The sequence below is a fragment of the Lepidochelys kempii genome, chromosome 1 (genome assembly GCF_965140285.1).
Source record: "Lepidochelys kempii isolate rLepKem1 chromosome 1, rLepKem1.hap1, whole genome shotgun sequence".
Taxonomy (NCBI): Eukaryota; Metazoa; Chordata; order Testudines; family Cheloniidae; genus Lepidochelys; species Lepidochelys kempii.
The window spans coordinates 187,450,895-187,464,340 of NC_136380.1; the positions used below are offsets into that span (position 1 = coordinate 187,450,895).

At 44.0% G+C, this 13,446-nt stretch overlaps 1 protein-coding gene across 2 annotated transcripts in view; it reads right to left on the reverse strand.

The window, feature by feature from the left end:
* Window positions 1-207: 207 nt before the first annotated feature.
* Window positions 208-13,446, reverse strand: part of CD247 (CD247 molecule) — a 98,819-nt gene continuing 85,580 nt past the window's right edge. The window contains exons 4-8 of one of the 2 annotated variants that reach the window (XM_073304902.2): window positions 12,623-12,709; window positions 11,222-11,254; window positions 9,141-9,197; window positions 7,516-7,557; window positions 208-4,065 (exon numbers count right to left, since the gene is read on the reverse strand). In XM_073304902.2, the coding sequence (XP_073161003.1) occupies window positions 4,000-4,065; window positions 7,516-7,557; window positions 9,141-9,197; window positions 11,222-11,254; window positions 12,623-12,709 (285 nt within the window). In that variant the 3' untranslated portion in view covers window positions 208-3,999. Of the gene's footprint in view, window positions 4,066-7,515; window positions 7,558-9,140; window positions 9,198-11,221; window positions 11,258-12,622; window positions 12,710-13,446 lie in introns of both variants that reach the window. The other variant, XM_073304892.2, reaches the window with a different exon arrangement.

Genomic DNA, 13,446 nt, shown 5'->3' on the forward strand with positions numbered 1-13,446 from the left:
TTTCTTTTTTTCTTTTCTTTTTTTAAAAAGGACCAAAAAAGAAAATTTTCCAAATATTTAATTTTCTTCTTTATTATTTGACAATCTTGTATCCTCCGGGCTGTCCAGAAGCTGCATCCTTGATCCCTTCCACCTTTACTTTGAATGTAGTTCCTCCACCCCCATGGGAAAGAGAAGCTTTGACAGGTCACGATGCGCTGCTATAAGCTGGGGGGGGCGGTTTCTTTGTTTTGTTTTGTTCTTTTAAAATTTCCAGCCAAAACCAAAGATTTCCTAATGATTGTATAAACTCAAAACAAACAAACAAACCAAAGACAAAGGGGCGTCTTCAGCAATCCCATCTGCGAGGCCAGCCCTGGTAGAGGAGGAAGGGGTTCCCAGCAGGCTGCTAAAGTGGAAAGACTGGCTTCCCATGGCCCGATACTGTGTGGCTCTTCCGCAGCAAAGTGGACTCAACCTGAGCCAGGCCATTTCCATCCCACCCTTTGCTAATGTGTTGCAGAGGAAACTTGCTCTTTAAGCTCACAAAAACCCAGGGTGCAGCCACTAGGGGAGGTGGGTTGGGAGAGCAGAAGGGTTGCTGCAGCCAATGGGACTCCTCAGATTGGTTGAGAAGCTGAAGACATTGGTGCATGATTGGCTGCTCTGATAGGTGCTTTAACCCTTTGGGGGCTGGGTGATGTTGATTAATACACGCTGAGGTGCACTTCTGAGCTTTTTTCCCTACTGCCCCCCACCCCCCTCCATAACTGCTTGGAAGAGGCTGTCCTGATGTGAGAAATCTCTGAAAGAAGAGAGCTTTTCATTTCTCCTCTAGTTTCTTTTTTTCTATATTTTTATTATTTTTGCAGCACCACTGTGCAACTATGCATTGTATTTCTCAACCTTTTATGCTTGGTAGATGCCTGTGACTTTTTAACTTTGGGGGGGGATTGCAAATGAAGGAACTTTATACATGGATCTTTTTAATCTCAGTTGATTGGGGGGGTGTTTGGTTCTAGGGTCATACAAGCTCTATCCCAAAGCAAAATCCAAATGTTAATAATATTAGCCTGATGCAGATACCAAAGATAATTTCTTTCCTGCAGAACCTTAGACTTGTGTATTAAGTACGATTACCCAGCACTTGCATTAGTCTAACCTCAGTAATTCCAAAGCTTAGATGTATATTTTGGTATATTTCTGGGATATTAAAAAAATTGTCGTTTAAATTCTTGTTTGTTTCAGTGTAATGCTCTTAAAGTCATAGCATGGAGATAACTGAACTGTCCTATTCTTAGTAGTTTGAAATAATAGTATTTTTGTATGTTTTGGGTGTGTCTATGTATGTATTAACATAACAGTTTTCACTGCCTAGGTGTTCATAATTAAAAAAAAGAATTAAAAAGTTCTAAAGTGTACATAATATTCCATAATGAACTTCCACCAGACTGTCAGTTTGGATTGCATTTTCACTGATTGCCATTCCCAGCTGGGATTCCTTATTTTTTTTTAAGGAGACAGCATCCTTAAGGACCTGAATTTACTTTTTACATAACTGGGTCAAAGAGTGTTTTCCATTATTTTCAAGGGGAGGGGGGTTTTAGAAAGTGGCCCGAGATTTATTTAAGAAAAATCTTGGAAGCATGTTAGTCTGAAAACTATCAGTTTCTCGTTGAGTGAAAAGTTGGAATTTGGGGAAAACCCTTTCCGCTGAAGCTGGCCAATAGCTTTTAGTGAAGCAATGAGTTGTGAATAGTCTGTGGGGGAGTCCTTTTATGCTTCTCTTCAGCCAAAGATCAATTTGCAGTCTGGGTGTTAAAACCCTTTTTCTCACCTCTCCTCCTATACTATCACTTGTACACCTGGGGTCAGCTGAACACTTGAAGTCAGGGACCTTAATGCGACACTTGTACCCAGATGAAACACATTCTCATCTGGTCTTGAGACTGAAATGTGAAAGACCCCTATGATTTTGAAACTGATATCTTTTTCTTGATGGGGGGATAAAAGGGATGCTGTTTCTTTAAAGATGTCCCCCATCCCCCCTGCCCCAGTGGCTGCCTGCAGGTGGCTATAGGCATTGAGAGATTGTGTAGATTACAGTGAATCAGGATGAAATGGTAGATTTTGTGTAGATGCATTTGTCTGCTGTAATTTTTTATATATATTAAACTTACTGTAACTGTACAGTTCATTTCTGTTGTAAACATCATTAAACCATTTTCCAAGTGTTTTAACATGTATGCACTTGTTTGTGGTTTTTAAATACATGTCAATAGTTTGCGGGCAAAAAATTTCCTTATTTCTGTTCTTCAGATCCACCAAGCTGGGCCTGAGAGATGTTCCCTCTTGCTATTTGTCAGTTGTGCCCAACAGATTGCAGGATATTGTGGGTGATCAGCTCTTTTCTAGAAGCTTTTGCTCTGGCACCACGGCATTGTCCACTCTTCTTTTTTAGAAGAGAAGCAGCAGCCTGGGTTGTCTTCTTGGGACCGTGGGCAAAGTTTCTTGAATGTAAAGACTGAATTTGGAAAATAGGAAAGGATGCAATTACCATGTGCATAGCACTAGGGCCAGCCTGTTAGTCTTCCAACCACCTTGCATGTTCGATGCCTTGCGAGTCCTGGAAGAACTACTAGAGCCAGAGACTGCATAAAGGGGAACTCCCCCGCCCCTGGTTCGTGGTTGTCTTATTCCCTAACACAGATGAGGGTTTTTTTTAAATCCAACGGCAGGAATGGCACAAGGCTCAGGTAAACACATTTACGCATCCATGGCTTCCCCATCAATTTTATTACCTTATCAAAAACCGTCTGAATTGCTGAACCACCATCACCTTTGTCTTGAATCTGTGTTGCTCATCTTTAAACTTATTCTGCAAGGTATTTACAAATTCTTACATTTCTTTCGGCTTTTGTACACTTTCCTTAGCAATATACTCATCACTTGCTGGCATTGTTTTATATAACAGGAACATACTTTGGTGCTGTACTTTAAGTGGGGAAGGAATAGCCCTTAAAAAATTGTGTGGCTTGAGCAACAGTGAGGGAAGAGAGAGGTCAAGTTTTGGATTGTCTTAAAAACTTCCCTTTTTAATTAAATCCCAACTTTCCCAGTGTTCTCCAGCATTATTTCAAATGTCAGTCCTTACAGAGGCCTAGTCCCCTGGCTCACATCATAATGGATGATGGAGGTGGTAAAATCTGTATGCTGCACCACTCCTGTTTTTACTGTGGAACCTCGCCGGTAAAGGCGTCCTAGCTTTCATATATTTCCATTAGCATTTCTGGATGCCGTCCATGTGCTGCAAGAGCTGTTCACACTGGGATGTTGTTTTCTTCAAGCTTGTTGCAGCCGAGCACTGATTCCTCCTCAGCCTGCTTTTAGCATTTGTCTTTCACTCAAGGAACATGTCATCGTCCACAGTAAGAACAGCTCTCCACAGCTAAAACCAGCTTAGAAATAAAGCTAAATTTACAGCAGAAAAATATTGGCGCGAGACTGCCCTAGTTATGCTGATGCAGATTATTCTTCCTGTAGATAATACTGGGCGTAGCTATAGCACCTTCCTTTCGAGGACCTTTAAAAGTGCTTTAGCCAGTAATTAAACATCAGCCACTTGTGAGGTGAGGTGTAGTTTGGGGGGGGGGGGGGGGGGTTTGCTATTTAAATAGCCAGAGAAACCGGCTCAACGAGGAGGAAGAGAACCCAAAGTCCTAGTCTCCTGCCCAACACTTGCTGGTACAAAACAGCCACGATCATTAGGAATAGTTTTACAGATATGTACATTTAAAAGCTAAAGCTTGAGATTGTATAGTTTTGAAGGGGGGAAGGGAGGAGGGGAACTAAATCCAGACTTGTCCTACTTTGTGCAATGAATCGCGCATATGTAATTTGCAGTCCTGAAAAAATGGGTGTTGACTGAATGGCCTTTTTGGAGTGATGATTGTTTCCCTTCTCTCCTCCCCCAAAGCTTCTGGACTTCTCCGTCTTGCCCATCCACTGCATGAATGCCACTTAGTGAGGGGGCAACGGCTGCATCTGGAGGGCATCATATGTGTCCTTGGTTGCAGAGCTGAGTCCCTGAAAGAAGAAAGAGAGGGTAAGGCGGATGAGGTAGACCTTGGACCAATCACCTGCCTTTAGTCTTCAGCACACTAATCTGGTCTGTAGCAGTGATGAGAGGCACTTGTTCAGATCACTATTTCCCTTGAAGATGAAAGGTCAATGGCTATCAGTTACCCTGAAGGTAAGATGCATGCTGAATACGGGTTAATGGAAAACGCTGCTATAGTAACTTACCCTGAAAGCTCAACAGTGCTTTACAATACTAGCCTCAGCAGCAGCACGTTCACTCACATAGTGGCTATGTCTGAACAGTGGACAAATGTGTCAGCTAGGCAGAGCTATGCACCACAATAAGCTATGACCAACTGACCGTGCATTCTGCTTCACTAAATTTGCCTCTGCACTGACCCAAGTAGGAATTTCGACAGGACACCTGAGTTTAATACCAACTTCTGCCACCAGCTTGGTGCATTTGGTATGGCAGCAGCACTGCAGATGGAAGAGTACTCATCAATCCCTTTCTCCCCAGTTCAGTCCTCTGATTTTCTGTTCCAAAATGGTCTTTGGCATCACTCCGTTAGCTGTGACAAATGGCTTTATTTACTTTACTTGTCCCAGCATCCTTTGCACTGATTGCAACAGATTACTAAAGTGATGAACAAGCAGCACACAAGATTCTGGGGTACTTGAGGCCCAAAGGCTCCACCTACAGCTAACTGACCAACAAGCTGCTGGGACTCCTGCAGGCTGTAGATACTGGCTAAAAGCAAGATGCTCTGTGCCGCTTTAAAGGTATGTTTCTTAGCTCAGTGGCTGATACTGAACATTCATAGGTTTACTTGGTCCTCCAGCCAGTCCTACCTTTCTGGGAGTCTATAATCTCACAAGGGCCTAGTCGAAACCAGCTTTGAACAAAATCATTGCGGCTGGTTAGAGCTGATCAGCCAATGACCATTCAGGTTCATGGCGACTTTTCAGGTATGTATGGATCTGCGTAAGTTATGTTTACTGGGGATGTAGAAGATCCAGGTTCAAGTCTTTGTTCTGCCTGATTGCGAACAGAGGGTTTTTCCGTACCCCGACTCATTCCAAATCAGGCCAAGTAGAGACTTTAACCTGGGTGTCCCATATCCCAACCCAGTAACCCAACAACCCAGCTGTAGCATGCGTCCGCCTCCATTCCACTTCAGCAAAAATGTTCTGTTCTCCTACTGGGGAATCTGTAGTGATCAAGCCTGCAACTAAGGCCTTCGTGGAGAAAGCATCTCAGGGAGATCCCACTCAGTCCTCAGCTACAAGTATGACCACCATGACAAAGTTGCTCACCGAAAGTTAAGTGTAGGAGAGAAGGGAAAAAACCTTTTTTCCCCACGTCCCCCACCTTGACTCTCCATGAGGGACTTCCCTAGGGAATATAAGATGATCATCTCAGTTTCAGTGCCTTTAATATATCTGCCAGGCTCCTCCAAATAAACTTCACTACTGGAGAAGGGCACTTGGGCTCAGGGTCAAGCCTATATTTTGGTTCAGTTCTGCTTCAAGCCACCAAAACAAAACAAAAAGTTTGGTTACTGTTTCGAACTGATTCACATCAAATTTCAGTCTTAGTGGAAGTAAACTCAAAGAGTTAAAACTTACAATTGAAGCTTTTTTTATTTTGACAGTTTATTTTTCAACTTTAACATGAGTTTTCATAGTGTTTTTTGTTAAACTTTTTTAAGAACACTGTGTTTTAGTTCCCTCAGATCACATCTTCAACCATTTGCTCTTTCCTATATGGGACCACTGCGGTGAAAGGATAAGTGAGTTTAGGGCATGGGCCCTGCCTTGGGGTGGGGGGGGGGCGCATCTGTAGGAACGCATTGCCCCAGGGATGGAGAGCTTTTCCCTTGGACTTGAAAAGTTACTAACTCCTGGGACCAGGGAGCATTCCACTTCTTCTCTCCCTCCAGGGGAACCTCAGAGGCTATGGCTGCACAGCAATAAGAGACCCATGGCACAGGGTCTCAGAGCCCAGGTCAGTGAGCTCACAGGGTTCAAGTGGTGGGGCTAAAAATAGCAGTGTAGATGTTTTGGTTTTGAAATCGGTCTCAAAGGCTGGGCTTCAGCCTGAGCCAGCTGACCTGGGCTCTGGGACTCTCCGCCAGGGGATTTTATTGGCACATAGACAAATATCCAGTAATGCTTCATCTAGCTCTGGGCCCCTGGCTGGTGTACAGTCCTGAGCTGCCCCCTCCCTCCCTATGCTTGTGGACTTGCCTCCTTTTATTCTCCTTATACTAGGGCTTGGTCTACACTAGCAACTTAGGTTGGTTTAACTGCGTTGTTACAGCACCATTCTACTGACCTAACTCATGGTGTAGACAGTGCTATGGCACTGGGAGGGCTTCTCCCCTCGAGCTAGGTACTGCCTCTCAGGGAGCTGGAGTGCCTGGGCCAACCAGAGAAGCTCCCCTGTCAGCGTGGGTAGCATCTTCACTGAAGTGCTACAGCCTTTAGTGTAGACAAGCCTCAAGCCAGGCCTGGTGGTTGTTTCATGAAAGAAGTTCACAATAGTTTAAAATATTGAGCTTAAAAATGCCAAACCTTTATTTTAAACCCGTCACCCAACTTTTTTTCTTCCAGTTCAGTTCCGGTTCAGGTAAAAATACCAGTTTGAACTGGTGCTGCAGCGCTGGTCCAACTCCCTGCTGCTAACCTACCCTCTCCGCTAGTGGTCAATGCCACATGTGCCAGAGAAAATGAAAATCCCCTAATGAACCTGCCTGTTCAATACTGTGAGATAACGAAAGTAGCTGGTGGTGAACTAAGGAGAACTAAGTTTTTGATTTCACCTTTGAGTCGCTGCAGGTGCTAGGCAGCCCTTAACCAACAGTTGGTCATATTAGGCAGCAGCTAAGTCGAGCTACTTCAAGAACAACCAGACACATACTTTACATGTTTCAGAGTAGCAGCCGTGTTAGTCTGTGTTCACAAAAAGAAAAGGAGTCCTTGTGGCACCTTAGAGACTAACCAATTTATTTGAGCATGAGCTTTCGTGAGCTACAGCTTATGCTCAAATAAACTGGTTAGTCTCTAAGGTGCCACAAGTCCTCCTTTTCTTTATTCTTTACATATTACAGCTGACCTATCTGGACCAGGGACTATAGAGCAGACAGAGGGAGCAAATGATTGTTTTAGGAAGTCCAGCTGCCAGAGTTTTGGGACTAGTGTGGAGCACCTCCTTCTCCTGCTGGAAAATACAAATAGCAGGGACATTTTAAGGTGATCTGGGCTACTTTTAACAAAGGGTTACAGCGGGGTGTTCTTAGCTTTGAAGTAGCAGCAGCATATCGCCTCTGGTCACACAGACACTCTAAAGCCCCATAGCATCATCCATTAGCAAACAAAGGTTAGACATACAGTTAGGGGCTGCAATCCAATTACTGAATTAGATGAGAACATTAATATGTATGCACTCCCTACCTGGTAGACGCCATCGTTCCCTTTGCCTCGCCGCCTCTGGTGCTTTGGGAAGTAAGAGAAGCCATGGATTAATAGCCACTACTGCTTTGTGTAGTAGGGGCACTGTGATTTACTGTATTTCAATATGTAGTGTTCACAAAAGTGCCTCCTATTTTATAGGCCAGATACAATTAAGAAACGGCCCTCATTTCTCAGGTGGTGACTGCTGCATGCCAGGTGGGGGCCAAGTGACTCTGCACTCCATTAAATACAGAGGACAATGCAGTAAGTTTCCTAACCTTCAGCTCTTCACCCAGCGTTAATTTTGTGAACAGCCTATGATGCAAAGGAAGCACTCATGGGCCCTTTAGGAAACAACAAACTCAAACAGCATTCAGTAAAATGACATGCACGTAAATAGCCCCAGAAGCTGTCGGTCTCTCTAGGCTTTCAGAAGAAAAACCGGCCTTATCACCTGGATTCCAATCAATGAAACATTTCCCTTGGAATGGTGTTTTGTCAGATCAACCAGCTGACCACAGCGTCATGCAAGATGCAGGTTTCCAAGTGAACCAAGTGTGACATTTCAAAGAGTGGCTGCAGCAGTCCTTAAGCACTATGATGTATGTATGAAAGGGTGAGCTGACAAGCTGTATGCACACCCCCATCTGAGGGGGTTAGGTGAACATTATCAGCTGTCATGCCCACTAAAGTTAAAGTTTACACTAAATACCCTTGTTTTCACAGCTTTCTGAAACAAAATACTCTTATTGAGGATGAAATTCTCCAATTTGTCTTTTTCTGAGGGTGAATTTTTTTTTGGACCTTTGGGCCCAGGCCCATATCTGTTTGAGTGACAGGAAAAGGAAAGGGGTATTTACCTTTTTTTAAAAACAAGTCTACCTATGCAATTTTAGCAAGAACTACCATAAAGATGCTTGAGAGTTGAAACTCAGCAAGGGTATGATCCTTACCCAGAACCATGAGTGCCTTTATTTGGTTTGAGGGGGGGGGAACTGGAGCCCTTGTAAACTGTGCGCCAAGCGTGCAAAACAGACTTTTCCCAGTGATGTTTGCAAACTGACACATAGTCCAAAATTCACTTGGCATCAAACATTCAGAACTTTGAAACTACAGCACTGCTTTTCTTCAGACTTTCCCCTGAAACTTAAATTAAGCTGGGAAGGAAGAAAATTGGTATAAATAGATTTTAAAAATCAGCACATTTAATTTTTTCCCTGAAGTTATTCTGCAGGCACAGAACTGAATGCCCAGCATAACGGCAGCGGTGTAACCGTTTGTTTCTAGTATCGATGGGACACAACCTTCTGTCTAACCTCTAAGGCTGCACTCAAGTCATGAACAGAAGTAAAAGTTACATTAATAAGACCTGGTTTTTATCGAGTGCTTTTCATCAGTAGCTTTCAAAGCACTTCAATATTTAATGTATTAGCTGTTTGGAAAGCACTAGTAGACTGCAGCTGCTACTGGAAAGAAGTCAATTCTTGCTTTAGTGGGGTGGTTTGTTTTGTTTTTTTTAATTGGGAATTAACTTTGTGTGTGTTGTAGTGGGAACCTCTTATATGGGATGGAAAATTCTTTGCATCATTATACCTGCCCTTCTTGAAAAGAAAGGTACCACTCACCTCTCCCTTCTTCCCAATTTCACTGTATGCCTCGCCCATCTTGTCCTTCTGCAAAGACTGGCAACCAAATTTAAAGAACAGCATTAGCAGTGTAAGAAGTCGTGCTAGCCCCATTGATATCCTTAGCCCCACTGCAGAGTTGCTCCTTTCCCTCCCTTTCACTTCTAATCCCTCCCCTCCCTCAGACGACTCCTAGCCTTAACTCCATCTATATGAGGTTGGTTCTTTGAGACCTTCTCCAGTCCAGTCTCTCTTAAAGCAGTTTCTTGGAAATTTGACAGCTAATCAAATACTTCTGTATGATGTTTAGCTCAGTCTTCCAACCCTTCTCTTAAACTTAAAAAGGGAGGGTATCATCCTGTTTCCTATATGTTCTTCCAATCTTCTTTTCCAACCTTCTAACTGCAAGCATCCAGCTTAATGCATTCATTTCCACTGTATTCAAGATCTGCTTCTCTCTTCCTCAGTGCCCAGCATTCAGAGCCACGCAAATGTGCAGGCCTTATTACTGTCTTGCAAGATCTTTGTTTTCAATTTGCTAGGCATTCGCCTATTGTAGAGCACTCAGCTCACTTCTCTCCATTTAGTCCATGCCTTTCCTGTTCTGCTTAAGTTAGTTGCTGAGCTCACCTTTATCCTCTACTATTGAACCTAGGTCCTTGAACTTCTGTACCTGTTAGTAATGGCTGCCCTCCAGACATAGTCTTGGCATCTTCCTGCAAGGTATCGAATCAACAGCCCCTATACTCTGTTTTATTGCAGCTGATTTTCATGCCCTTTCTTTCAAGTATGCCCCTCCATCTCTGAAATCTTCTTCCACTTCCTCTTTGCTCTCCCCCACAAGCACATCATCAGCTGCAAAAAGCATGCGGCAGGGTGCCACGCTCTGGCTGTTTTCTGTGAGTGCATTAAGCACCCATGTAAATAATAAGGGACTTTTTGCCAAGCCATGGTATACTCCAACTCTTACTAGAGACTGTTCAGTTTCTCCATATGGCCTTCTAACTGTGGTACGCCTGATACAGATCCTGGATGAGTCTGGCTAGCCTTCAGCCATCTGTTTCATTCTCATACACCACCAGATGACTTTTCTTGGACTGTGGTCATGAAGAGTCAAGATCGATTCGTACTATGTGCAGAGTTTTCCTCTATAGCTCAGACTAGTTGGTTTTTGTGTGGCACATTGCATGGGACAAGCCAATGAATATGCAGCATGGATGGAATCTAATGGACTATTTATTCTACCAGTACTTCTTCATAGCACCAACTCAACTAACTTGTAATTGGCTCCTTCACTAGAAAATCCCAGGGTCAACCAAGGTTCAGAACAGCTCCTCTGGCTGTAGAGTGGTGACCATATCACCAAGGGTTATAGGCACCCTATTTAGAGAGAAAAGCTGAACTGAGGGCTGGCACAGGGTACTGCTCAGGCTATAGAGGGAGGGAGAGAAAGGAGCTCTGCAAGGTCAGAGGAAGAGGATATCCTCCTGGCTGTGCTATGGGAAGGGGTTTACTAACTCTCAGGGACCTGCTGCAATCAGAACCTGTGCTAACTCAGGTGGTGCTGAAAGTCTGTAAGGGAAACCGATGGACTCCTCCATGCAGCTGTAAATTCCCAACACAGGATGAAAACCCAGGGAGAAGTTGAGCAGGACTCCAGTGCTAATTCTCCAGGTCACTATGGCTGTCTGCTACCCCTCAGGGTAGGATATTGTTCCCCTTCACTGTGGTAGTGTTAATGAACCAGTATCCTAAGTAAGATGCTTCTGGGGATGCAGTTAGTTACAAAGGAAGTTCTGCCAATGTTACTTCAGAGAGAGCAGGCAGGGGGCCAACTGGAAGCAAAAATATTCCATAGACTGGGGCAGTAAGTGCTGGGGGTAGGCAGTATCTCTCTGTACAGTCCCCATCCTTGCCCTATGAAGTGGGTCAGTCTAGCTCATTTTGGGGAAAGGTGACAGCCTGGGGAACATATCCAAAACCTGACCCACACAACATCAGCACAGAGAGACACTGCTGCGTGAGAGAGTGTATCAAACACTGCCTTGAGCACTCTGCAGCTCCTTCGTTGGGTTACTCACAGTGTAAACAGCGTCCTGAGGCTTCTTTCTTCTCTGCTGAAAAACAAAGGGGAAGGGCTGAGTACACAGCACTGTGTCAGCATCCTTTACCTCTGTGCATAGGCTGTGTACGAGCCATAGCTATGAAAATGGCATGGTTATGTACTGCCATGTTTCTATGTATCCAGTGGACGCATATTACTGCCATCTTTTTCCACATACGGCTCTCCAGTCTGGCACCTGGACAGATGTGTGTAGAAGAGCTGCTGCTTTGAAGTTGTTTATTTTTATTTGTTATGCTTACTGAAGCCTTATCCTTCCTCCCTTGATCTGCATCACAGGGAAACACTGAGCAAGGGGAAGGCGTCCCCTCCCTCTTCAGCAGCAGTGAGGTCTCAGCAAGTGCAGTTACTTTAGCAAGTGCCAGTGAAGTAACATAAGAGTCAAAGTGTCACACAGATCTACCGTGAGCCACTCAGCCCCTGTATGCCCTGCCCCCACATCCGTTGGGTTTGAGATGGTGTGTGATTTCCTATTCTGGGCTGTTAGCTCCTAAGAAAGGCATGGGTAAAGATTTTACTGTCTGCACATCAAAGGCTCCAGCCTCGTGTTGTGTTAGGACTCTTCTGTCTCTATCCAAGGTCGTCCCTTGCCTTGTGAGAGACCTGAAGAGAGTTAACTTCAGGCTTCAACACGAGCAGCTAGCAGGGCGTTCTGAGTCCCCTGAAAGGAGGAGTGTTAGGCTCAAGATTGTTGCTGGCCCAGCTATGTTAGGGAGGTGATTACCCAAAAAAAGCATTGGAGATATACTAGCAACGCCCTCCTAGAATGGACACAGGTATGCTGCCAAAACTGCCTGCAGCTTAGGTCAGTTCCCTGAAACAAACAAACAATCTATAGTGCCGTAAGTGCAGTTTGTGCTGGCCCAGCTCCGCTGGTTTAAAAAACAAAAAACGCATACACCCGCCTCACCAACATAGCTATGCCAGGAAAAAGTTTCAGGGGGTTATGTGAATTATGTCTAGCCCTAAGCCCAGTGTGGCTAAGGGCATATAGGACCCTTCTCACAAGAGGTTGAGCTGGTGCAGGATTTCCACAACCAAGTCTGTTTATATCCAGCAGCCCTCAATTCTAGCCACACCACGGCAGCGTGCCAGCTGCAAAAGCCTGATTAAGGTTGAATTGTCACTTGAGAATCTCCAGTAACCTGCTTCAGCATTAAGGCATCTACTCCGGTTGTGGACAAGTCCTGAGGGGCAGCATAGATGGTACATCAGACATGTGTGGCTAACAGAGGATAATGGTGCCCTGTACACGTTAGCCAGGACATCGTGTGAATGGGTACATGCACATCTTTGAGAGAGGGTAAGCACAAAAGGAAGGAAGGAAAGTTAAACAAGAGTGCAAGTTAGAGGAAATTACCTGATTTCTCCCTCCCATTTCAAGGTCAGAGCCTCTCTTTTTAGTTCCCAGAACATCATAGTCATCTCTGGTTGTACGAGACAATTTCTGCAATGAAAAAGCAAAAGAAGTCAGAGTGACAGAGGCTGTGTTAATAAGCAACTTAGATCTTGGATTAGTTAACACTAGAAGGAAATTCCAGTTCAACATCCAATTTACTGCACAAGTTATAACTGATAAATAAGCCAAAAAGTAGTTTTAAAAGAAAAATAATCAACACTAATGATCTAGAGCTGTATGCATCAGCCACCCTGCTTGCTAGTCTATCCACTAGAATCCAGATCTTCCGGACCCTAGAGCTAAAGGCAAATCACAGTTAGTTGAAATAGGATTATGGTTTTTATACTGTCTCCCTCTAGTAGCTGGGGATGTATACTCAAACACTGGAGCAGATTTGATTGTATTTAACAGAAGACACACTGATACCATATCTATATCAGCCATGACATTACACCATTGATGTTTGTCCCCCTTTTAAAAAGTCTTGATTTGCATTCAATAAATTCAGGAAACCCTTTGCCTGAGCTCACTCTTGATTGGACTGTTTACTTTACAAAGTAGACAAATATGAGAGGGCTGTGATAGAAGTACCCAAAATTAGGCATGATATAAAAAGAGGATAGATCAGGTGCTTCTGTTCTCCCCATCTCATATCAAAAGAATGAGGGGACAGTCAATGGACTTGAAAAGATGGCAAATTCAAAACATACAAAAGAAATACTTTTTCATCCATTCAACAATTAGATGATTCTTTGGCCACAGGATGTGGTTGAGGTCAAGAACAT